This window comes from Arachis ipaensis, chromosome B1 (genome assembly GCF_059453495.1).
Source record: "Arachis ipaensis isolate K30076 ecotype BB chromosome B1, ASM5945349v1, whole genome shotgun sequence".
Taxonomy (NCBI): Eukaryota; Viridiplantae; Streptophyta; class Magnoliopsida; order Fabales; family Fabaceae; genus Arachis; species Arachis ipaensis.
Window position 1 is genome coordinate 151072229 of NC_142436.1, and position 26499 is coordinate 151098727.

The 26499-nt window shown below is 30.6% G+C and overlaps 1 protein-coding gene across 1 annotated transcript; it reads right to left on the minus strand.

The window, feature by feature from the left end:
• Nucleotides 1-15944: 15944 nt before the first annotated feature.
• Nucleotides 15945-17043, minus strand: ZFP2 (zinc finger protein 2). Its single transcript, XM_016322588.3, has one exon. It carries the CDS (start codon nt 16994-16996, stop codon nt 16445-16447), a length of 552 nt encoding a protein of 183 aa, XP_016178074.1. The 5' UTR covers nt 16997-17043; the 3' UTR covers nt 15945-16444.
• Nucleotides 17044-26499: the final 9456 nt, after the last annotated feature.

Genomic DNA, 26499 nt, shown 5'->3' on the forward strand with positions numbered 1-26499 from the left:
CACTGGTTGAACCGATAAAACCGGTCTCACGTAAATATAAAATATAAAATAGTTAAAAACTTAAAATTAAAATTTGAAATACATATCTTCACTAACATTTTATGAAGAATCAAGTCTCAACTTCTAAAAATAACTAATATAAAAAAATTATAAAATTTTAATACTACAATAGTATCTTATTTTGACACAATAAAAAAAATAATTAATTCACAAAGCCTATCATCTAACTATAATATCAGTAGATTTTAACACTAACATCAAAACAAATAACCTTAATCACAATACTAGCAATAAAATAGATCAAGTAAATTAATAAATTTTTAGTGAAATTTATATTTATATTAATAATGGTATATAATTAAAATATAATTAATTTTAAAAATAGAAAAAACAAAAATTAAATTAAATTAGATATTTATCTATACTATATAATTAGTATTTGTCAAATATAATACTTAGAAGTGCAATGGCTAAGTGGCAAGTAGATGTTGCTTTTACTCAAAGGTTCTTGGTTCGAGACCTTGTGGAGATATTTTAAAAAATTTTTCAAGCAGACCAGTTTGGTTAGACCGGTTCTTACCGGTTCACACCGGTTTTATTCCTTAAACGGTCCAAGGAGTAAACCGAACTGAACTAAGATTCGGTTCTGGTCCGGTTCACTAGTTTTTCGGTCGAACCAGCTGATCCAGTTCGGTTTTTACAACTATGAATTCAAATACGAACATAATTTCAGAGACCAATAAGTATTATCTCTTTGTTGACAATTAAGTTGTTTTAATGGTAATTAAGATCTAATAATGGTTTATAATAAAATAAGCATTCTTTTGTAACAATGAACCTATAGTAGTAGTTAGGGGTGTTCATAGATTAGATCATATCCATATAAATCCACAGTATTGAGGATATGATCTGATCTGTAAGATGATCGGATTGGATCAAATCGGATCCACACTCTAATCAGATAGAAGTAAATATGTTAACAAAAGTAAACAAAAAAAATTATTGACCTTTTTTATAAAAATAAAATTTTTTAATATTTTTTATTTTATGGATATATTTGATATCTGATCCAAACATAAAAAGTGCGAATATCGAATTGATCTAATGAGTTTAGTGCGGATTAGATCGAAATTTCAGCCATATCTCATCTGTAAACACCTCTAGCAATAATAACTAAAAAATTATAATGATTATATTTTTAACTAAGAAGAAGTGCCAAAAAAAAAGTACTAAATATAAGAACATTTAATCAAATATTAAAAGAAAATTTTACTTTAAAACAGTTGGACTTTTTTGCTCATATATATATATATATATATATATATATATATATATATATATATATATAATAATAATAATAATAATATGATAATTATTTTATATATCACACAAATATAAACGTTTTCTTTCTATGATCTTAAGAAAGGTTTTGTAAGTCCCTAACATTGTTATCGATTTTTGTAGTGTTAGCCCTCATATTATCAATTTGATTCATATATAATTCGGATGATAAATTATTTGGTGACGTGCTTCTTTTTTTACCGTGATATACTTGTTTATTATTATTATTATTATTATTATTATTATTATTATTATTATTATTATTATTATTATTATTATGTACATTAAAAAATAACAGGCCAAATTATTGCCATAACATAATAGAAGTATGAAAGTTTATCATTCTTCTCTAATGGAGGAAACAAAATTCTTTTCAATAGTTTATTTAACGTTTAGTAGAATAAAAATAAATTTTATTAGAGTAAATTTTAGTACGAGTTTAATATTTTTATTCATCATAAAATATTTATAGAATTACTCGTAGCTAAATTTTGGAAAAAAGAAAAAAACATGATTTTTAATTTTATTTTTAAATAAACTTTATTTTTAATTTTAAAATAAATTTTAATTTTATCTTTTAATAATATTAACTTTTTACCGTATATAATTATTCAATTATTTTTTAATCATATATAAATAAATTACTCTTAATAAGACTTTTTTGTGTTATTCAATTATCTTTTTTAAAAAATAATTAATTATTAAAATAATTAAACTTTTCACAACAAAAATAATAAAAAAATTATAAACGAAAAAAATTAACTATCCTGATAATTTTTTGTATTTTTATTCATATTTTAATTATAAATATAAATATAATTTAATTATATTATTTATGAAATGTGACTATAGATGTAAATAAAATTTAGTTATATTACTTATATATAGTTTTATTGTATTGTATTACTTATAAAGTTAGATTATAATTATGACAATAGAATTGTTCTTGTATTTTTATATGTATGACTAATTGGTGGTGTTAAAATATTACTCTTAATTATAAATAAGGTCTATAATTTAAAAAATCAAAGACTCAATTAAAAAAATACGAAAAAAATGATGTTAAAATATTCTAACTCTTTAAAATAAAAATATTCGAAATTCAACTAAAAATTATTTAAAATTTAAAATCAATAAAAATTTATATTCAATGTGTTTTGTATTAAATATATTTAATAACCTATTATATCATATTGGTTGAAATTAGTTTTTATAATGTTAATTTTTTAATAACACTTTATTAGAAAAAATCATCTTTTCAGAATTTTTTAAAAACTAATTAATATTATATATATTTTGTTACATTACATCTTGTTATAAAAAATTTATTTATTTCTAATGCTTATATTAAAAATAAAAACAAAATTTAAATTAATAAATTTTAATCTATAATATAATAATAATATAGTAATTATTTTATATATTATACGAATAAAAATTAAATTATTTTTTTATTTATAAAAATTTTAAGAGCTTGTTATATATATATATATGATGAATGTGATATATTTTTTTATGTAAATAATCTTTTAAAAAAAAATCTAATAGTTAATCTATTACCTTTTTTGTTTTAGTCTAAATTAAATGTTTTTTATTATTTTTGGAAAGAAAATCTTTTGAGAAATTTAATAATATGTGATGAGGAACACCGAATAAATTATACAAAAACTAATTAAAACACAACATAAAAATATCTTTAAAAAAAGACGTTTTAGGCGTCTTTATCTGAGTGGCCTCCTTAAATATTTATATATATTCCTTTACTTTGGAGTAAAATACAACGAATTAATTAAGACAAACTACAAATATAAGATCCTTGGCTCTAGAATTTCACTTCCATAAATATTTTAATAACAATACAATATAATCTTAATATAATTTTCTCTTAATAATAACATAATCATATATTAAGAAAAAAAAACAATACTACAATAATAATATATATCTTTATTATCTCTCTTAATAGAGAGAAAATAAGGTCATATCTAAGGTATTGGTTCGGAGGATGCGGACGGTGATGCCAAGTTTAGTAGGAAAGACTCAGAGTAATTTTGTGAAGGGTAGAAAAATATATGATGGGGCTCTAATTGCCTGTGAAACTGTGCAGTAGCTGTAAGTCCAAAAAGAAGAGTGCAGCGATAATTAAACTGGATCTTCAAAAGATTTATGATAGGGTCAAGTGGAGTTTTGTGGATATTATACTATACAAGATGGGTTTTGGCCTTAGGCGGAGGAGCTGGATCAAGGCGTGTGTTTGCTCTACATCTATGTCGGTTCTTATAAATGGGGTTTCCTCTAAGCCCTTCAAGATAGAAAGGGGTCTACGGCAAGGAGACCTACTATCCCCCTTTCTGTTTGTGTTAGATGTTGATGTTCTTCATAGAATGATTGGGGATGTGGTGAGGAATGGGCGTATATCTCCACTTCTGGTTGGACGGGATAACATCGAGTTGTCTCACTTGCAGTTTACGGATGATACTATTTTGTTCTGTCCTACTAAGGAGGAGACTATCAGGAATTACCAACGGTTGTTGCGATGTTTTGAGATGATGGCTGGGTTGAGTATTAATTTTGAGAAGTCCACCTTTATTCTGATTGATTTTGAGTGGCATTGGACACTAAAGATGTGTAATTTGTTGGGATGTAAGGAGGCATCGTTACCATTTAGATACCTGGGCATTTCTCTGGGAGCAAATTCGAGGCTTGTTAAGACATGGAAACCAATGATTGACAAGGTGGAAGAAAAGCTTAGTCTGTGGAAAGCAAAGACACTCAATAAGGCGGGTAAGCTGGTTCTCATTAAGTCTGTTCTTAATAGTCTGCCAATTTACTATCTCAGTTTATACAAGTTGCCAAAGACAGTAGCGGAGAAGTTGATCTCCCTACAAAGACAGTTCTTGTGGAGTAAAGGGGACGGAAGGAACGGGATGCCGCTAGTGAAGTGGGAACTAGTAATGGCTCCAAAAAAGGCAGGTGGGTTGGGAGTTGGTGATACAGTGGTTCGGAACACTGCTCTACTGTTCAAGTGGTGGTGGAGATTTTTCGAAAGAGGACTGTCCCTTATGGAAAAAAGTTGTTTGCTCTTGTAATAATATGAATCTTGTTGAGATGCTGAGTGGTCAGCCGATACCTACAAGAGAGGGTCCCTAGAAGGACATCTGTCAACTACAAATCAGGGAGCCACATGTGAGAGAAAAGATGATTCGAGACTTGTCTATGGAGTTAGGGCATGGCAGAACAATCGGGTTCTGGGAGGATAGCTGGTTGCCTAGTGGTGTGTTGAAAGATATGTTTTCAAGACTTTTTTCGATCTCAAACCTTAAAGGATCTGTGATAGGGGATTGTGAGTTTTGGGATGGGATGAAATGGATTTGGAGTTTCCAATGGAGGAGAGAGTTATTCCACTGGGAGTTGGAGCTAGTAAACCAACTGCATGAGAATTTACAATCAGTTAAGCTGAAAACTGAGAGAGAGGATAGAGTGGTTTGGAAGTTTGATAGATCAGATATTTTTTCAACTAACTCTTTTGTACAAGTGTTGCAAGCGGAAGCTCTTCCGAAGAAAATCACAAGCTATAGCTTCACTAGTGCTATTTGGGGAGGTTTTGTCTCATCGAGGATTGAGCTGTTTTCTTGGTTTGTGTTAGTCGGCAAGGTGAATACTAAGGATAGATTGTGTATATTAGGTGTTATTGACCAGAATGAGAATATGTATGTTTTATGTTTTATGTTGTAAGTCTGTCTGCCTATCATTTGTTTATTGGATGTGAGCTCACTTGACAGGTGTGGTGTGCTTGGCTATTCGCTCTTAGAAAGATTTGGACAATGCCAAGTTCTTTGAAGCAACACTTTAAAAGTTGGACGAAAAGTTCAACAAGAAAAGATGAGATAAAGCAGTGGTTTGTTGGATTCTTTGCTGTTATTTGGACAATTTGGTTAAAAAAAAATAATAGAATCTTCAAAAATCGAGCTTCAAGTGTGGTGAAAATTATGAACATGTCTTTTACTTTTTCTAATGATTGGTTTGGTGGTGAACCCTTTGATTATTAATGGCAATGCCAAAAATGACTAGGGATTGATATGTACTTTGAGTTGTCAGATGTTTATGATTTTTGTATTTTTTAAAGCTCCATATTGTATTGAGCTCCCTTTACTTAAAAAAAAAATAAATAAATAAATACTCTCAATTTAAATTCATATTTTTCATAAACTTCACTTAAATGATACAATTGTATATGATGCTTATTTAATTTATAGACTTAAATATGCTAATTTTCTTAATTACTAAGTCATTCCTAATCACTCTAACTATTATGATCTCTACAAAGTTCTAATATAGTAAATTAGCAACTTTTTTATTACTTGATAAACATATTAACATAGGTGGAACTAGAAAATTATTTTTAAGAGAGACCAACATAAAAAAAATATAAATTAAAAAGAGAGAAAAATTTAAAATTAAAAAGAGACTAAAATAAAAAATTAGAGACTTAATTAATATTATAAATTATTAATTTAGGGGAGTCATTACCGCCTTGCTTTTCTATCATGGTAGCTCCGTTACTATTAATATATGATTGATATAATTCTCTTGACACAAACTTTGATTTTTTTTTTTTTGTAATTTGACTAATTTTGACTTGTTAAACTGATACAACTTCTATCATCTTTTATAATTTTTCGCTCTTATGAATGTTAATGAATTCAATTTGCATTTCTCTTTGAACAATCAAGTATGAATTGTCATATTAAAATGTCTATAATCTTCTAGAATGCATAATTTGCCCATAGACACAATTTATGGAGAATTAATCAACCTTTCTAATTTCATAGAAAAATACATTACAATTGGTAAATAATTGTTTGAACTAGTACGAGTGAAATATGGATCAGCATCTTCTAGTGAGAAAAGAAGAAATATTTGCGAAAGAAGTGATATAAAGAGGGTAAAGTCGCATATATATAGGGGAACTGGAAGAAGAAGAAAGAGATAGATAGAGTGAAATTTTTATTCCGTTATAGCCAAACCGGTAAAAAAAGGAGGAGTCCATGGCAAGCTGGGTATCTACCTTAAACAATGAAAGGGTGCGTGATAAGTGATAAGTGATGATTTGATGGAGGAAGAAAGAGAGTATTAGTGGCATGGACCACATTGAAAAATTAGATCATAATGACGGTGGATTATGTGCTACTTAGGGGCATGAACTCATGGATTACAACATCAAACAAGCTATAAGGTACTACCCTAATAAGATGATGATGGCCCCCTCATTCTACTTGTTATGGCCGACCATATCGGACACACACATAGAGATAGACTTTTCAAATGGGTAATGTTAGAGAGACAAAAAAAAACAGTCAAAAATTGTCTTATTTAACATTTATTAATTGTCACAACAATTAATAAATACTAAATAAAGTAAGTTATGACTGTTTTTGTCTGATTTTCTTTGATTATTAAATATTTCTTATTATATGCTTCTCAATTCACCCATTCAGTCCTCCAATAAGTCCAAACCTTTTTGACGTTTCACATCCGTGCAAATATGCTTCCACCCCCCTCCTATTATAATTTCTTTTACCATTATATCAATTAAGTATTAACACTCTCTATTCAACATAAATTATATATGACACAGTACACACTTGAGTTCATTATTGTGCATCATCTATCAATGTGCTTTCTATATATTTTTCCTAGTCACCATTAAGAGCAATAGTATAGTCATCACTTTCGCATTAATAGGATACCTTATAACCAATGAACATCCCACTGTACATCTATTTATGACTGTTAGGAAATAAATAGAGTAATGCGAGAGCAGAAGCCAAAAAACAAAATTGACACGAGAAATCAGGAAAAAATGAATGACAAAAATATTCTTTTATAAATTGAGACACATAACAAAGGTTGATCCTAATCATAAATGAAAGCTAGATGAGCATAATTCTTTAGAAAAATCAAATAATAATTGATCCGTCACCTTATAACTCGATTTTTATTGTGCATTATAAGTTACTCGGTTTTAATTATCATTCATTCTGTAATCGACATCTTCATTATCGACTTAATGTCTTTTAATGGTCATACCATCAACTCTATTCATCAATTCTATGTCTATAAAAGGCACAAATTTTTATATACACCGGACATTCTAGATATATTCTATATACATTCTATATTCATAGAATTATTATAATATACAACACATGATAACTTCTATTTCATGTTTTATATTTTATATTCATAGAATTATTCTTATACCTCTTAAACACTTACTGACTTGAGCGTCGGAGTGTCTTTTGCAAGTACCCACACTCTTGTTCTCTCCTTGCCAACGTATAACTCATCCCGACGAGAAGCTTGAAAATATTCATCGACAGACGAACTATACACCAACCAAACTCAGCAAGAACAATGCCTATTAGTATATTTTAAATCTTCTACCTATACAATTGGGAGATATATACATGGTTAGTTGGTCTGAATAAAAAAATACCATTTATATATTAAAATTAGTCATCAAATTATAATTATTGTTTAGTTTATTTTTAATATATATTTTATATTTCAATATATATTTTATATTAATAGCAGGCTGCGTTTAAAAAAAAAAATAAATGTATTGTGTTTACTGTAAAATATACAAAATTAAATTATATCTCAATATTCTGTTTGATTTAAAATAAAATTAACCACCGAATTATCTAAATTTACTAAAATACCTCTAATTAAAAAAATTACGTAAAATATGTGAAATAATATCGCGACCCACATATGTTTTTTTCGTACCTCTCTTCACTTGGAAAGTAAGACGTTTTATCCATTCTTCAGAATATACAGAAAAGTCTAGGAGGCCAACAACTTTATTAAATTTTGGCCAGTATGTAACAAGTAAAACAAAAATAAATAATTTCACACCATTTGATAAAATCTCACACCATTAAAAACATCATTGATGACTATTTGATGATTACAAATTACAAAAATTGCTGGTCTTCTATCACTTCTCTACGAAGAATACATTCTTTTTACTTCTTTCTCCGAACATTCTATTTGAGGGACATTAGCAAAGTCTTTCTCATTTTTGAACATTTTACCAAATATATTATCAGTTTCTCAGATTGTGTCAGCATCAACTTATTTAATTTTTTTAAACTAAATCAGATTAATAGAAAATGCATCCAAAAATCCAAGGCAAGGACTCCATGTGCCATTAACATAAAATTGTGCTCGAACTTTGAAAGCCAAGAAAGGATGGAAAATTTTCAGGAGCAACGAAACAACATGGAGAAAAATGCGAACAGAGAATTTAAGTTTAAGTTTGATGATCTAACTAGTTTTGATACTATCTCACCTAACTAGTTTTGATGAATCGAGCTTAGCTAAAAGCTTTATATATATAGTAGACTAATTCACCTTAATGATTCAGAGTAATTAAGGTCTAGTGGTCTTCAAGTAACGTGAATAGACCAAAAAAATTACGGTAGTTTATAATTACGTGATGGAAGGAGGATGGCTACCAGTCACTTTTCTTCTTTTATTTCATTTTATTTTTAAAGGTGCTTTTAGAGTTCATGGGCCTACAAACATCATTCTCGTTATCATAGTCATCAAATACATCAATCCACGTAAAATCAAGTTCAAATACATCAATCCACGTAAAATCAAGTTCTTAAAGATAAAGTATTGAGGGGAAGCAGGAAGGCCTATTGTAATGAAATCTGATGCATATCAAGCCACATATGTCACGGCTAAATATTAGGAATTATTAGAAAACAAATTCCTTTCAGTTTTTAGTTGATTTGGTGTATCCCGTTTTATTAGCTGTAAATATCTTGCATTACCATAATTAGGAAATCAGGTAGCTAATTGTTAGGTAGAGTACTGTATATATAATTGATATGCTATTCAATAAAACACAAGGCAATTTGGCATGGTATCAGAGCTAGGTTGGCTCTGATAATCATCACACAAAAGAAACCTCCGCCGCTGAAATGGCTGGAGTAGGTGTGACTCCTCCAAAAAGAGAGGATTCAAAGAAGGACGAAGATGGATCCAACAAAGGACCATCGCCTTATGATCTGAGCGTTAGCGACAATCCTGGAAACGTAATCACACAAGTGCAATTACGAGGAGAGAACTACGAAGAATGGGCTCGAGCTGTGAAGGTGTCGCTACGTGCTAGGAGAAAATGGGGGTTTCTAAATGGAACTCACAAGAAGCCACGAGAAGGGGCATCTGAAATGGAGGATTGGTGGACGGTTCAATCCATGCTTGTCTCATGGGTGATGAATACGATTGAGCCACGGCTGCGCTCCACCATCTCATACGCTGAAGATGCAAAGGATCTCTGGGAAGAAATCAAGGAGCGATTTTCCATCGTGAATGGTCCTAGAATTCAACAATTGAAAGCTGAACTTGCCGAGTGCAAACAACAAGGACTGGCTATGGTGGAATACTATGGAAAACTGAAGACTCTTTGGGATGAGTTGGCAAACCATGAACCAGTGCTTAGATGCTCTTGCGGAGGCTGCAAGTGTGACATTGGGTCACGATTAGATAAGAGAAGGGAAGAAGAAAAGGTGCATCAATTTCTAATGGGGTTAGAAGACGTAAGCTATGGCACAGTGCGATCTAATATTCTCGCAACGGATCCTCTACCTTCTCTCAACAGGGTGTATGCAACTTTGGTACAGGAAGAGAGAATGAAGATGATCAGCAGAACCAAGGAAGACAAAGGAAGCTTAATGGGACTGGCAGTACACACTGGGTACAAGCACAAAAGCCGAAATGAAATAAAGCCACTCGTATGTTCTCACTGCGGAAGAACAGGACACGAGATCAAGGGGTGCTTTCAACTGATTGGGTATCCGGAATGGTGGGGAGATCGATCTCGAGACGAAAAGGGAAGCAACACCAAGACCTCGCATAAGCAGGGAGGACGCTTGCGAGGGGGGGCTGTCATACGTGCCAACACAGCACAAGCCACAACAGAAAAATCAAGTAACCATGAAGAAGAAATAGGAGGAAGCGCAGTGACTGGACTTAGCCAAAAACAATGGCAGACGCTGTTAGAAATGCTAAATGGCAACAACGGAAGTAGAACTGAAAGCATGACTGGTAAGGAAGGATATGTTGTGTGGATTATAGATAGTGGAGCCTCTAACCATATGACAGGGAATTCAAGAGATCTAAGGGGTCTAGAGCGTATTGAAGGATGCACGGTGGGGCTACCAAACGGAGAAGAAGTTCTTGCTAATACAAAGGGAACGGTGACTCTTGATGGAGGACTTAAATTGACCAATGTTTTATATGTGCCAAAACTAAGATGCAATTTGATTTCAGTATCACAATTAACAAAGGATGCAAATTGTACTGTACTATTTACTCATGAGCTTTGTGCTATGCAGGACCTCATTTCGAGGATGCTGATTGGAGCGGGTGAACAAAGAGATGGGCTCTACATGTACCGTGGTGTTCGCAAATTCACAGCATGTCAAACCCAAGAGAAGAGTAGTATTGATCTTTGGCACAAGCGAATGGGACATCCTTCCTATAAAGTGGTACAAATGTTGCCGAATTTGAATGGTGGTTGTAAATCTGAAGAGAATAATAAATTATGTGAAGTTTGTGAAAAATCTAAACAAACACGAGATAAATTTCCATCAAGTGATTTTCATGCAACACATCCTTTTGATTTAATACATTGTGATTTATGGGGACCTTATCGTACCCCCTCTTCTTGCGGAGCATCTTATTTTTTAACAATTGTTGATGATTATTCAAGAGCAGTTTGGATCTATTTGTTGTGTGAAAAGCGGGAAGTGTCAAGTGTGATGATTAATTTCTTTGCTCTTATTGAAAGACAGTTTAATAAACAAGTCAAAGAAGTACGCAGTGATAATGGGACCGAGTTCATCTGTATGCGTCCATATTTTTTGCAGCATGGAATTATTCATCAAACATCTTGCGCTGGGACACCCCAACAAAATGGAAGGGTGGAGAGAAAACATAGACATATCCTTAATGTAGCTCGTGCACTGAGATTTCAAGGATCTTTGCCCATTCGATTCTGGGGAGAATGTGTTTTATCTGCGGGACACTTGATCAACCTAACACCATCATCTGTTCTTAACGGAAAAACTCCTTTTGAAATGATACATGGAAAACCACCTGACTATAATCATCTTAGAGTTTTTGGCTCATTGTGTTATGCGCACAATCAACAAACCAAGGGTGATAAATTTGCCAGCCGAACTCGTACATGCACATTTGTGGGATACCCATTTGGAAAGAAAGGATGGAAACTTTATGATATGGAAAGAAATATTTTCTTTATATCTCGTGATGTCAAATTTGTAGAAACCGAGTTCCCGTTTGCGTGTTTGGCCCAAGAAAATTTGGTTTCCACTTCTTTAGTGCATGAGGAGAAATTTTTGGAGCCCGTTAATAATAAGTCCACACTTGATCACGAGGAGGTCCTTCCTCAGACTAATTCCAATGACGAGTCCATTGTTGTTGTTGGGGGAGGTGAATCTCCACATACAGACCCAACAAGGACAGCTTCACCCCTCATCGAAACCAGCAGCCCCTCACCAACTGTCTCAGATGATGTGCCTCTTTCTACCGACACCACCACGCTCTCTGAACTTCCTCTGGGTCGTGGACACCGAGTAAAGCAACCTTCGATCAAGCTGCGTGATTTTGTCACCAACACCATCATCGTAAACCCGTCCATCTCTTCACCCTCTCCATCACATTCCTCAGGTCCACTCTATCCCTTATCTCAATATATGTCATGCGATAAATTTTCTGTGCAACACCGTACTTTCCTCGCAGCAATAAGCGAAGAACGTGAACCCACAAATTTTCATGAGGCAATAGGTGATGCTCGATGGAGAGAAGCCATGAGCGTTGAAATTAAAGCTCTTCAGGACAATGGTACTTGGCACCTTACACATCTACCACCGCAGAAGAAGGCTCTGGGGTGTAAATGGATTTATCGCATCAAATATCGTTCGGACGGGCAAGTTGAAAGGTTTAAGGCACGCCTCGTCATTCTTGGTAATCATCAAATTGAAGGGTTGGATTATAATGAAACCTTCGCCCCGGTCGCAAAAATGGTAACTATTCGCACTATTTTAGCTGTGGCCGCTGCTAAGGATTGGGAACTCCATCAAATGGATGTTCACAATGCCTTCCTTCATGGGGATCTTGAGGAGGATGTTTATATGAAATTGCCACCGGGGTTTCATGTCCCTACTCCTGGCATGGTGTGCAAACTTCAAAAATCCCTTTACGGACTCCGCCAAGCTCCGCGCTGCTGGTTCTCTAAACTTTCTGTTGCCCTCCTTCAATACGGGTTTCAGCAGTGTGCCTCCGATCACTCATTGTTTGTCTCTCATCATCACAATATTCAACTTGTGGTGCTCGTTTATGTTGATGACCTTATCGTGGCTGGTAATAATTCTCTTGCTATTCGCCAGTTCAAGGACTACTTAAATCAATGCTTCCACATGAAAGACTTGGGGAAACTAAAATACTTTCTAGGGGTGGAAGTGGCTCGCTCTCCTACTGGCATTTTTCTTAACCAACGCAAATACGCGTTAGATATTATCATGGAGACTGGCATGCTTGGCTCTCGGCCTGTGTCTACACCTATTGAAGAAAATCATCGTCTTGCATTGGCTGAAGGACCTTTGCTCTCTGATGCAGCCCAGTATCGTCGTTTGGTTGGTCGTCTCATTTATTTGTGCTTCACTCGCCCGGAACTCTCATACAGTGTTCACATTCTTTCTCAGTTCATGCACCAGCCTCATGAAGAACACTGGCAGGCTGCCTTACGAGTTGTTCGCTATCTAAAAGGCCGGCCTGGGCAAGGTGTTTTATTGCGCCGGGAAAACGATTTTACCTTGCATGCTTGGTGTGATTCTGATTGGGCGGGTTGCCCTCTTACTCGTCGGTCTCTCACTGGCTGGGTTATTCTCCTTGGCAACTCACCAATTTCATGGAAAACAAAGAAACAACATACAGTGTCACGGTCCTCTGCAGAAGCCGAGTATCGCTCCATGGCTAATACCACTTGTGAACTCAAATGGTTAAAGGAACTGCTCTTGAGTCTCGGGATCTCCCACACACAACCCATACCTCTCTCATGCGATAGCCAGGCAGCACTTCATATTGCTAAGAACCCTGTTTTTCATGAGCGTACTAAGCATATTGAGGTTGATTGTCATCTTGTTCGTGATGCTGTCATCCAGGGCCTCATCCTTCCCTCCTATGTCCCAACAAAATCTCAGGTTGCCGATATCTTGACTAAAGCTCTGAGCTCCCATTCATTCGCATCAATGTTGGACAAGTTGGGCATTAGTAACTTACATGCCCCAACTTGAGGGGGGGTAATGAAATCTGATGCATATCAAGCCACATATGTCACGGCTAAATATTAGGAATTATTAGAAAACAAATTCCTTTCAGTTTTTAGTTGATTTGGTGTATCCCGTTTTATTAGCTGTAAATATCTTGCATTACCATAATTAGGAAATCAGGTAGCTAATTGTTAGGTAGAGTACTGTATATATAATTGATATGCTATTCAATAAAACACAAGGCAATTTGGCATATTGCCTCAACAATTTTGACTTATATATACACGTAGTATCGCATCGTAAAAGTTTTATGATATAATATATTTTATGTTACGTATACATCATGTGTAGTGGTATTTATTTTTTTCCGACTTCCATTTAAAAATTTACTCTTGGTCGATAATTTGCTATATATATATATATATATATATATATATATATATATATGGTAATATTTAAATTTTTAATATTTATTAAAATAAAGGAGTGAATTAATCAAAATTGATTATACATGAGTCTATTATGATTTATAAGAATTAATTTTGTTACTCTTTATAGTATTAAATTAAAAGACCCTAGTTTTAGTGGGAAAAAACCAAAATCTTATACTAATATTGATTTCATATTGCCAACTTTCAGAATTAGTTTTTTAAATTCTTAAATTTTTTAATTTTACATATTTTAATTTTTATTTTAATTATACTAAGTATCCTCCCTTCTTTCTTTTTATTTTTTTTGGGGAGATGTATTTGCTTCTATTAAGCAAAATACTCAGTTTGGATAAACAATTTAATTAAATTTTTTTAAAAAAAGAGTTTAAATCATAATGACTTATATTAAAAATAGTTTATAAATAAATTATTTTATGGTTGGTTTTTTAGTCACAAAAATACTTATTTAAAAAAATGATAAAAATTTTTTATTATAAAAGATTATTTTTTAATTTTTCTATAAACATTTTAAATAACATTTTAGAAAGTCACAAATTAATCTTAAAAATTATACTAAATATTAATATCATAATTTTTCTTAAAATAAAAGTTAAAAAAAAATATTTATGGACATATATCTAAATCATCGACACCAGTCATTTGCATTGAATTGACGGCAATCCCCAATATGACATGCTTCTTTCATACGTACTACTACCACTATATATGTGATGTAATGGGGTTGTGACTATTGATTATTAGTCACAGACGTGCACCAAGAACACAAATGGTCTCCTTCTACTGATGAAGTGATTATATAATCCATGAATTTTGAAAATCAATATTGCAAATAGTATTTCTCTTCTTAATTGTTTGTACCAATTTTCAAACACATCTAAATTTGAGAAGTACGATATTTTCCAGACATCAAACTTTACTCTAACTACCAAAATAAATATTAATAATTTCGTTTGTGCCTTAGTAGATGCCAGCAATTTAGAGTACTATAGTACATAATCTTGTGAACCATGCATTTTTATTGAGAGCAATATTTCCAAACAATATGTATAGCAATATAACCAATAATTTATTCTCAAAAGGTCTCTCTCTTGGAAACAATTGAATGTTATGCAAGTAGTTCATGCTCGTTTTTTTTGCTTAAAGTATCTCTCAACTTAGCAATTTAAAGACTAATTTATTATGAATTGAAATTTTATTCAAAACTTTACTGGTAGTTAACAAATAATTACATGTACAAAACAACATTTAAAATTTTGAACACTTATTTAATGAACTAACTACTGAACTAATTAAATTAAGTTGGTTTTCTTTTCCATTGTTATTAGACTCTTTTGGTGAATGGATTGTTGGGAAAACTAAAGGAGAGGAACATATACATCTTAGTCTTTCTAAATTAAATTCAAGAATGAAATTGAATTTCATGTATGTACGAGAGCAGTAACCATAAAAAGCACTGTGAAAAGGAGACATTACTTTGTGTTGTTAATAATTCGCATATATATAAACTTGTTGTGTGCTAGTTTTCCCACTAACAACAACACCAGCATGTGAAAAAGTTTCAGAAAACCTTGTACATATTCAGACTGCATGTTAAAGCGCAGAGAAAAGTAGAGTATTAATTAAAGGGCACTTCACTTGCTTGCTTTGCTGCATAAAATCACAAGCTAAAACTACTATGCTGTCAGAAGTGGCATTGCATAACATCATGACGAGAGCATCACAAACTATACCATTAATGTGAGCTCAAGATTTTAATTAATTAATTATGATGAGTGTACTCTTTATTAATTTCAGGTTAAATATATGAAGATTGACTAGCAGTGTGGCTGCACATACATACACCAATGTTGCACTTAGCCTCTGATGGGACCTTGTGTTGCACCATTTTTGTTTTACCAAACTTCATTCCTCCTCCTCTCTAGAAAGTAGTACTGTCTCAGATTTCAACCATATAGATGATAACTTGTGACAAATTAAAGTTTTACACATACACAGTACAAAAAAGAAAACACAAATAAAAGCAAGAACATTAAAATTGCAGTAGAGCTATGTAGTCATGAATATGGTAACCTATGTAACCTGAAATCCAGCCTCTCATTATTTACCTTGTAAAGAAAAAGTGGCAGTGGTACATCAACAACTTGGATCGATCTTTTAAGCATGATTTTTGCTTCCCCCACTTACATCCTCCTATCTACGGCCACATTATATTATTGTTCATCATTCATAATCAGAAAAATCCAGAATTTTTCTTGTTCATCATGTTCATCATCATAAGTTTCAAAGCCTTAATGACAAGTCAAGTTGGCTAATATCTTCCTGATGAACATTTTCAGAAGTAGTAGTAGTGTAACCACGGGACCAAGAAGCAGCCACACCTAATTGTTTTGAACCGCCGTAGCTGAAGCTATTGTTATCTCTTCTTCCTCCAGCACCATGGACATGGTTCTCAAGAACACCAAAAGCATGATGTGATGTAGTAGTAGTAGTAGAATTGATGAAGTTTGATCTGTGATCTTGCATGGATGAAGTGATCTCCCTGGTCTTCTTGGCCAGCGTCCTTTCAAGCTTGTGAGCGTTCTGGTGTCCTCCCAAGGCCTGAGAGCTGTAGAACTTTCTTTGGCAGTAGTTGCATGAGAATACCCTTGCCTCTGTCATATTATTATAATTATTACCACCACCACCACCACTAAGAGGTGAAGATGAAGAAGTTGAAGAAGAAGAAGGTTCAAGAAGAAGGTCAAGGTTGATTGAATTCTCATCTGCAGTAGGTAAGTGATGATGATGATGATGACTCAGGTGAAGAGAAGTGTTTGGATGGAAATTATTCATGGTACAATAATAGAAAAAGAAAGAGATGAGAGAAAATTAAAAGAAGATGTACTGAGTGGTTCAAAGTGTAATTGTGTGTGTATGTATGTACTATATATATATATATATATATATATTACTAGGTATTCATAAAATTAATAAAGGGTTTGATCACTGCTACTGTTGGTTGCAGAGAGAAACAGTAGTAGTAGTATATTAGAGTGAAAAAAGAGGATGGTGTTGAGGGACATATATCTGCAACATCAGTGGAGAATCAAAGACCTTGTCGCCTTCATTAATGGGCAGAGTTAGGATCCTTTGTCGGTCGATCACCAATATAATATATATAAGAGTAGATGATGAATGATCATTAATTAATCAACTTGGTTTATATATATTTTGTATTGTAATTGTAATAGTTTCTGTTTTTTTTTTTAATTATATTATTTGGAGAGAATAATAGTATAGGAAGATTTTCAAGTGTACCGTTGTATCAGTGATTTTTAACCGTTAATCTTAATTATATATATTATATATTATATATATTTTTTATAATTAAGATCAACAGTTAAAAATCACTAAAACACCGGTATAACGGTATACTTGAAAATTTTCCAGTAGTATATGTGAAGATTTTGAATCCAAGCGTCTAAATCATGAGACAATATAGTATGTTGTCCTAATTAACCAGTGTTGTTTTGTTTGTGGCCCTTATCAACAAGAAGGTTGATGAGGCTTATTAATCATCATGGAGTGTTCCCATCAAATTTCCAATTTTGGAATTGCAAAGTGACCGAGATAACCCACCTTGACTAGACTAAATTATGCACATGATTGGAGACCATTTTGTTTACAATATACTTATGGTACGTTTCATCATCCATCTGGCCATACGACATTGGACCATATCAATTAGTAATCCCACTTTAATCAATCAACTAGTTTAATTTTATTAATAAATAATAACAATGTTAATGTCCACTTAATTAATATGGATCGATATTAATCAATTAAATAAAAATTACATACACCAAAATAGTGCTTGTTGACAATGAATAATACTATGGTTTGAATAACCAAATTTTTTTTTTCTTAAATGAACTAATTAACACACCAAGATGTTGTCCTTTGCTCAGTCTCTTTTGATTTACGGCATAAACATCATAAACATCTACATCTGTGTACCCATGTATGTAACTGTTCATATAATAAGTACTTAATCATCTTTGTGTGATGGTTTAATTTTTATTTAACCAATGATATAACGTGCATTTTTCGTTTAATGTACCCAACATAATATATATATTAAGTAATTTTTTTTCACAGATATTTTTCAGGTTTCGTGGGGTGGGTATTTCAATCCCACCTCCGTCTCTGTTTATTTGCAGGGGCAAGTCTCTGTTAACTTTTCTGTCACAGATAATTCTTGCAAGTATCTGCGAATGTTATTTTTTTTTTCATTTCCGTTGCTATCTTTTATCCCGACAAGACAAGATTCGTCACAAATTAAAATTTCATTTAAAAATTTGTAACTAACCAATAAATTGTTATATGCACAAAAAATTTAAACATCTAATTATTACTTAGGTGGACTAATAAACTAATTACTAGTCTAAGCTAAGTTGGTTAATGTACCCAACATATATATGGAACATATGAATCGATCGCATTTACTTATTCATATGACCCAAATATATTAAAAGAGTTTTGCTAGGTAGACAATAGGAGTAGAAATGACGTGAATAATAGACTACATTCTAGATCTACTAAAACAAAAAAATATTCTACTCCATTTATTCACCACTATCCTAGTCTCTCACCTTCCATCTTACTTTCCTTTTACCACAGCCGCTTCACTCTTTCTTCCCTGTCGCGTCATCACCAACGCACCTCACTGCCACCGCCACCATCTGAAAAAGCATCGCGCTGCACCATCGCTGCACCTTCTTCTTCCCTGCGTCGCGTCGTCTGCTCTTGACGTCAGGCTGCCCCTGCTCTCCTTGCAAGCGACGCTACCGTTGCACGCCTTCTTCTCCCTTCCGTGACGTCACACCGTCGCTGAGCCAGAGGCCTTGTTCCGCCGCTACTCCAACGCTGTACCTCTATCCTTACTTCTACGCCGCTGTGCCGCTTTGCTTCGTTCACCCAAATGGTATGACCCAAATAAACATCCACATCTTATTAAAAAGAACCATCCACATATATAGTAAAATGAACAAGAGCAGCTGGTGACAGTTGCAGTAAAAATAATTAAAAAAAACTAAAATTATGATGAAACCTAATTAATTTAAAATTTAGTTTTTAAAATTAAAATTAACTTTCATTTTTTAACCTATTATTTAGGTAGTTTGAAAAAAGCTTCCCCTCTACTTTCTCATATTAAAAAGAGTAAAGTATCGTTTTTGTCTCCAACATTTGGGGTAAGTCCCAAAATTGTCCCTAACATTTCAATCGTCCTATTTAAATCCCTAATGTTTCAAAATTAACTCAATGTTGTCCTGCCGTTAGAGATCCGTTAACAGAATTGGCGGTGGGACAAAATTGAGACGATTTTGAAACATTAGGGACTTAAATATGACGAAAACGTTGGGGACAAAAATGATACATAAAAATAAATTTTAATTTTATCCTTCAATAATATCAATTTTTTACTGTACATATATAGTATTCAATTATTTTTTAATCACATCTAAGTAAATTACAGTTAATCACGTTATTTTCATTCTAAATAAATTTATTTTTTTATAATTTTACTCTTAAAGTAATATAATTTTTTTATAAATAAATAAATTTTACACTTTCATTCTAAATAATGTAATTTTACTTTCATTACTTAATCATATTACTTATAATTTTTTTACAATTTTACGCATAAAGTAATGTAATTTTTTATAAATAAATAACTTTTACACTTTTATTCTAAATAATGTAATTTTACTTTCATTACTTAATCACGTTACTTATATATTTTTTTATAATTTTAAACTTTCATTCTAAATAAATTAATTTTTTTATTATTTTATACTTAAAGTAATGTAATTTTTTTATAAATAAATAAATTTTATATTTTCATTCTAAATAATGTAATTTTACTTTCATTACTTAATCACGTTACTTATAATTTTTTTTATAATTTTACACTTTCATTCTAATCACATTACAATATTTATTTAGAATGAAAGTAATATGATTAAATGTAATTTACTCAGATGTGATTAAAAAATAATTGAATACTATATACAGTAAAAAATTGATATTATTGAAAGATAAAATTAAAATTTATTTATATATATTGTTTTTGTCCCCAATATTTTCGTCCTATTTAAGTTCCTAACGTTTCAAAATCGTCTCAATTTTGTCCCGCCGTCAATTCTATTAATAGATCCCTAATAGCAGAACAATATTGAGTCAATTTTGAAACGTTAAGGACTTAAATAGGATGATTGAAACGTTAGGAACAACTTTAGGACTTACCCCAAATATTAGGGACAAAAACGATACTTTACTCTATTAAAAAAAAGTTCACTTAGTGTTCGTTTCAGAATAATGTGTATTATTTATGGAAGTAATTTTTATTTCTTTATATATTTGTTCTAATCAATTAAACTTGTTAGTAGTAGAACAAACACGACGAATATTAACCGAATGTCATAGATGATTGTGTTGGGGTGACGGAAATTAAAACAAAAATTCATTTGACAACAATCAGATATATATAATATAAATAAAATCAACTGTCTCATTAATCATTAGAAAAAAAAAATCATATTTAATCCAAACACAGAAACACACACACACTTGTATATACTATATAGAATTCCAATATAAGGTGAAGTTGGTACTGGTGCTCCCTTGTGAAAGTGCAACCATGTCTTCGTAGTATGTGATGCTCCGGCACCACTATATATACTCGCATTTACAGACCAGACCTGTGACTTTGAATCTGCGTTGATGAGTGTACTATTGTCTTCAATTTCATCAACTATATCCAGTCATAAAGGAAACACCTGCTTATTCAACTCTACTTCATTCTAAACTCTGCTTTCCGCATCATGCGTCCTAATAAAAAATAATTACTTTTAATATATTAAAAACTTAATTTGATATTATCATTAATGTGTGATTAAAAAATCATAATAATATCTTTTTTTTTTTTTTACCAAAGATAGGAGACTTGAATCCGCAACCTCTTAATTGAGTATGGGGAGACTATGTCATTTGAGTTATAACTCCATAATAATATCCTGATACTAACAAAACATGAAAAGAGATATAATGCTATACGGTGATCAAGGTTTGGTTTAGACCTTTAATAAGAAATAAATTGATATTAATGTCAATTAAAAGATATTATTTTATTTGTTTTTATTATAATTAGTGTATAAAAAAATTAAATAATTAACGACAAATCAATATGTGATAGGAGCGTGGGCTTTGAAGGTGTGATGTATGGAATTAGGATTATGCTACGTGTCTATTAAAATTAACTATTCGTATAAAATACATGTTAGAATATAAATATATATTAAAAATAAATCAAACTATATATTTATTTATATACAAATACATTAATAACTGATTTTAGTAACTAATTTTGATATACGAATAACATTTTTGATTGAATTAATATAAACGAAATCAAAATTAATTTTTTTTTATAATTTTAGATTAATATTTTTTTTGTCCCAAATATTTTCCGATCATTATATACTAAAATGAAAAATTATAAACACACATGTGACCTTATGCCACAATAATTGCATGCAATACACGTCACAAAATGATAATGTTTGGTTGAACTAATTCACCTTGTTAGAATATATAGTTTTATCTAATAGTTCAAAAAAAAAGATTGTTAGTTTGATAACACATTTCTATTCCATTTCCATCTTACTTTCTCTCTCGAATTCCATCTCCATTTTTATTTATTTTATTATTGAGTGGACAAAGCACATGCAAGGTGGAATTATAAAATTGTGGCATAGCAGACAAATTAAATTCCAAGAGTCCCCTTATACAGGTATTTGTTACATATAGTAATCCCCATCTCGGGAATATGTAGATAGTTTAATAAGAAATGATGATTGGTGGATCATAATCTTTGTAATCAGCAATGATCGCGGTGTGCATTGTCTGCAAATCACAGACACATATAACGAACCAAGAAACTATGTGTTTATTTTATTTGTTGTTGCCGTATGATCATCACTGGTCAAATTAGTCTTTAAGATTCCAAAGCCAAGAGAAAACATTAATTCTTATGCTAATTAAATCTCTTCTAATCCAAATGCCATGTTTCCTCTTTGTACTTGAACAAACCTACATTAATGTTAACTGCATTCCCTGCATATGCAATCTTCTAAACCTTAATTAATGTTTACAACAAAAATAAACATTATAAAGGTTTAATTTGTCTGGTAAACGTGCTACAGAGCCGTAATGATCTCTACAATTAACTTCACTTCTTTAAAATAATATTAGAACAATAATAAGCAAATAATTTAAAATTACTTTATTTAGCTTAAATACTAGTTTTTTTTTTTCTTGAGGCACGACGTATTAATTACAGAATTGTGTTATATATGTTCATTACTTTAGATTTTGTTTTTGATATTGGAACAGCAACGGTGTTTTTTCAAAATGTAGGTTGATGGGGTGTTATTCTCAAATATAGAACCATTTAATTAGATAAACAAAAATCGAATCATCCGATTTGTGAGAAGTATAGAAATCGAACCGTCTGATTTGTGAGGATACAAAAATCAGACTGAGAGATTTGTGAAATCGGACCGAGAGATTTGTGAGAGAACAGAAATCGGATCGAGAGATTTCTATTAAAAAAAATTAAAATATTTAAAGTATAGAAATCGGATCGATCCTCTGATTTGTGTATCTTCCACACTTTTAAAAAACACTAAAAATTACAATATTAAAGTATATCACCACTTTTATTTCCATATAAAAAAAGAAAAGGAGCCTCATTACTTTTCATGTACACCAATTATTAAAACTTTAAAAGTATAGTATGTATATAAGTGATAAATTGGTGCATTATCTAATGCTTTAGCCAATCCTTCATTAATAACAGAGAGCATAATATAATAGTTGTTAACATTTTTATAGTTGATAATTTAATAGTAAATTATATATAAAAAGGTAACAAATATTGTTTAAAAAAATGAAATGCTAGATGGTCATCAAAATTTATATTTTTTGTCATTAATATTTAAAAGTATGAGATAAAGTATATTGTTAAATTATTAGACTAAAAGAATTGAGTTGATGACTAAATAACTAAATAATAGATAAAAATAATAAATTTTGATAGTTATCTAGTATTTTTGTTTAAAAAAGCCCAAAGTTTCGGATATAAAATAAAACGTGGATAAAGTATATTTTACTTTTAGTTATAAGTGATATTCATCGTTAATAAACATATAATTCAGTATTTAAATAATTGATACTTAAATTTGTATAGAAAAAATCCTCTAAACTAAAAAAATTAATAAAATGAGAAAACGAATGTTTTAATCACTATTGATTATATTATGTGTAAACTCTACTATTTTAATTTAGTTAATGATAATTAAAATTTACTTTATTATTTTACTAATCTTCCTTTCTTAAAGGAGGTTAATTCTAAATTTATTGGTATTTTATTGTTACATCGCGCATGTTTGGGTGTGTGACATTAAAGATATATTAAAAGTAGTTAGATTTAAAAAAAAACTTGAATAAAAGACCCATTAAATTTTTAACATTTTAACACCACAAATAATATTATAAAATTAACATAAGTTATTATTTTTTATCAATAATTAGTTATTAATATTTAAAAATATTAATTAAAAATATAATATTAAATTGATAGACTAAATGTATTAAACTGCCAATAAAAATATTGACTAGTATAAATTAAATTGTTGACCGTATAACTTTTCTCATACTATCCATTCAACTATCATCACCATATACTTCGTATGTCTCGTTTTTGGCTGATTTTCTTTGATTATCAAATATTTTTGATATAGTTATATAGCTAGGAATAAATTGAATATATAATAATAATGAAAGACATTATTACTTGTTTTACTACAAACATATGGATGATGGAGGACCTCTTTTGTGTTCCTCTAATGGAAATATTATATATGGCTCCTCAGCTTTAGACGACTTTAGTTGATGGCATATATATATGGGCTCTGACTTGTGATGAAACGATATCATTATAAGACTTCAAAGTGAACATGCCTCGTCACTTTGCAAACTCATGGAACACTAGTATGTTATTTCTTTTTCATGCCCTTCAATTCACTTTATTTTCATTTTAATTTTGTTCGTATTGCTTCATGGCTGACAATATAGTCAGAGAGTATTCCCATTTTCGGCCTCACAGTACGGCTTTTAATTCAACCTAAAAAGGAACATGAGCACTTGAAGACATATTCCACATACATTTGGTTTTCCATCCTTCTCAAAATTAATGATCAAGAAATAGATCATCAACTATATTTTCCGTCCATCACATTATTATGAATAAGAGTAGTAAAGTATCGTTTTTGTCCTCAACGTTTGGGGTAAGTCTCAAAGTTATCCCTAACATTTCAATCGTCCTATTTAAGTCTCTAACGTTTCAAAACTGACTCAATGTTGTCCTGTCGTTAGGGATCCGTTAGCAGAATTGACGGCGGGACAAAATTGATACGATTTTGAAACGTTAAGAACTTAAATAGGACGAAAACGTTGGAGACAAAAATGATACATAGAAATAAATTTTAATTTTATCTTTCAATAATATCAATTTTTTACTATACATAGTATTCAATTATTTTTTAATCACATCTAAGTAAATTACAGTTAATCATATTACTGTTATTTTAAATAAATTAATTTTTTTATAATTTTACTCTTAAAGATTTTTAGTTATCATGAAATGTTTGTAGAATGACTAGTATATAAACTTGAAGAAAAGAAAAAAATAATATATATACAATAAAATATAAATTATACTTTTTGTCTTTAATGTATCAAAATTCTTTAAAATTATAAAAAATAAATTTATTTAAAATGAAAGTAATATGATTAAGTGTTTTATTTAGATGTAATTGAAAAATAATTGAATACTATGTACAGTAAAAAATTAATATTATTGAAAGATAAAATTAAATTAAAATTATTTTTATGTATCGTTTTTGTCCCTAACGTTTTCGTCCTATTTAAGTCCGATCCCTAACATTTCAAAATCGTCTCAATTTTGTCCCGCCGCCAATTCTGTTAACGGATCCCTAATGGCAAGACAACATTGAGTCAATTTTGAAACGTTAGAGACTTAAATAGGACCATTGAAACGTTAGAAATAACTTTGGGACTTACCCCAAACGTTGAGAACAAAAACGATACTTTACTCTTACGAATAAATACTATACTAGAACTAGTAGTAAATAAATCTGTCATGAATCTACTTTTTTCAAAAGTTTAAACTAATAAAAAAAATATGAATAATTATATCTCTAACACATTCTTTCACACAAAAATTTCTTTTAATTTTACATAAATTTTATTTCATTTTTTATTGGTGCTATTATACTGAACTTTTTTTGGTAACATCGATCTCTAAAATTTTAAATCATAAAATTTTTTATATCATATTATTGAAATTAATAAAAAAATACATCAACAATTATATTTTTAATAAAATTCATCTTATATATATTATGGATGAAAATATAATTTATCTCCAAACTCTAATTTTTTTCATAGCTCATTTTAAATGAAGTTGCTCGTTTCTTTTGTATGGGAAAAGATATATTTTGATAGAGTAAAATACAGAACAATAATGCTATTTATACACTAAAATTAGCCATTAATGTATTTAATTTGTGTATAAATATATGTGTAATTTAATTTATTTTCAATATATATTTATACTCTAGTATATATTTTATATTGGTGGTTGATTTTAGTGTACACGTAGTATAACTCAATACAGAATATATATACTTACAAAAGTTACTCCAACATTTAAATTAACAAAATATTCCATCACAATTCTAAAAAGTAAACCTTTTAAGATTTTTTTCAATCTATCCTTATCTGAAAAGAGATTACCTTATTTAAATAAGAGATTGTTACTGAAGATGTAGTCGTTTTATTAGAATCTTTAGTTATTGAGTTATAAATCGTTATAATAATTAAAAAAAAAAAAATCGTTTATACGTTTCTAGACTACAACGAAAATGTAGTTATTGTAGCTGAAATTATGACCAATTATATGACCAAGTTAAAATAATTGGATCACCATCATTATTTACTGCCAAAAAGGTATGTATTTATCATAACAAAAGTGGCAAAGGGAATATGGAGATAAGTGATTTAATTTCTATTTCAAAGCATCATTCTTAGCTTCTTTTATCTTTTTGAACATAAAATAAAAGGCAGTAGGGCTAACTAGGCTTGCTAGATTACATAAGTAATAATGATTATTGAGTCCTTTTCATTATGTATTTTGGCTATTAATCAATAAT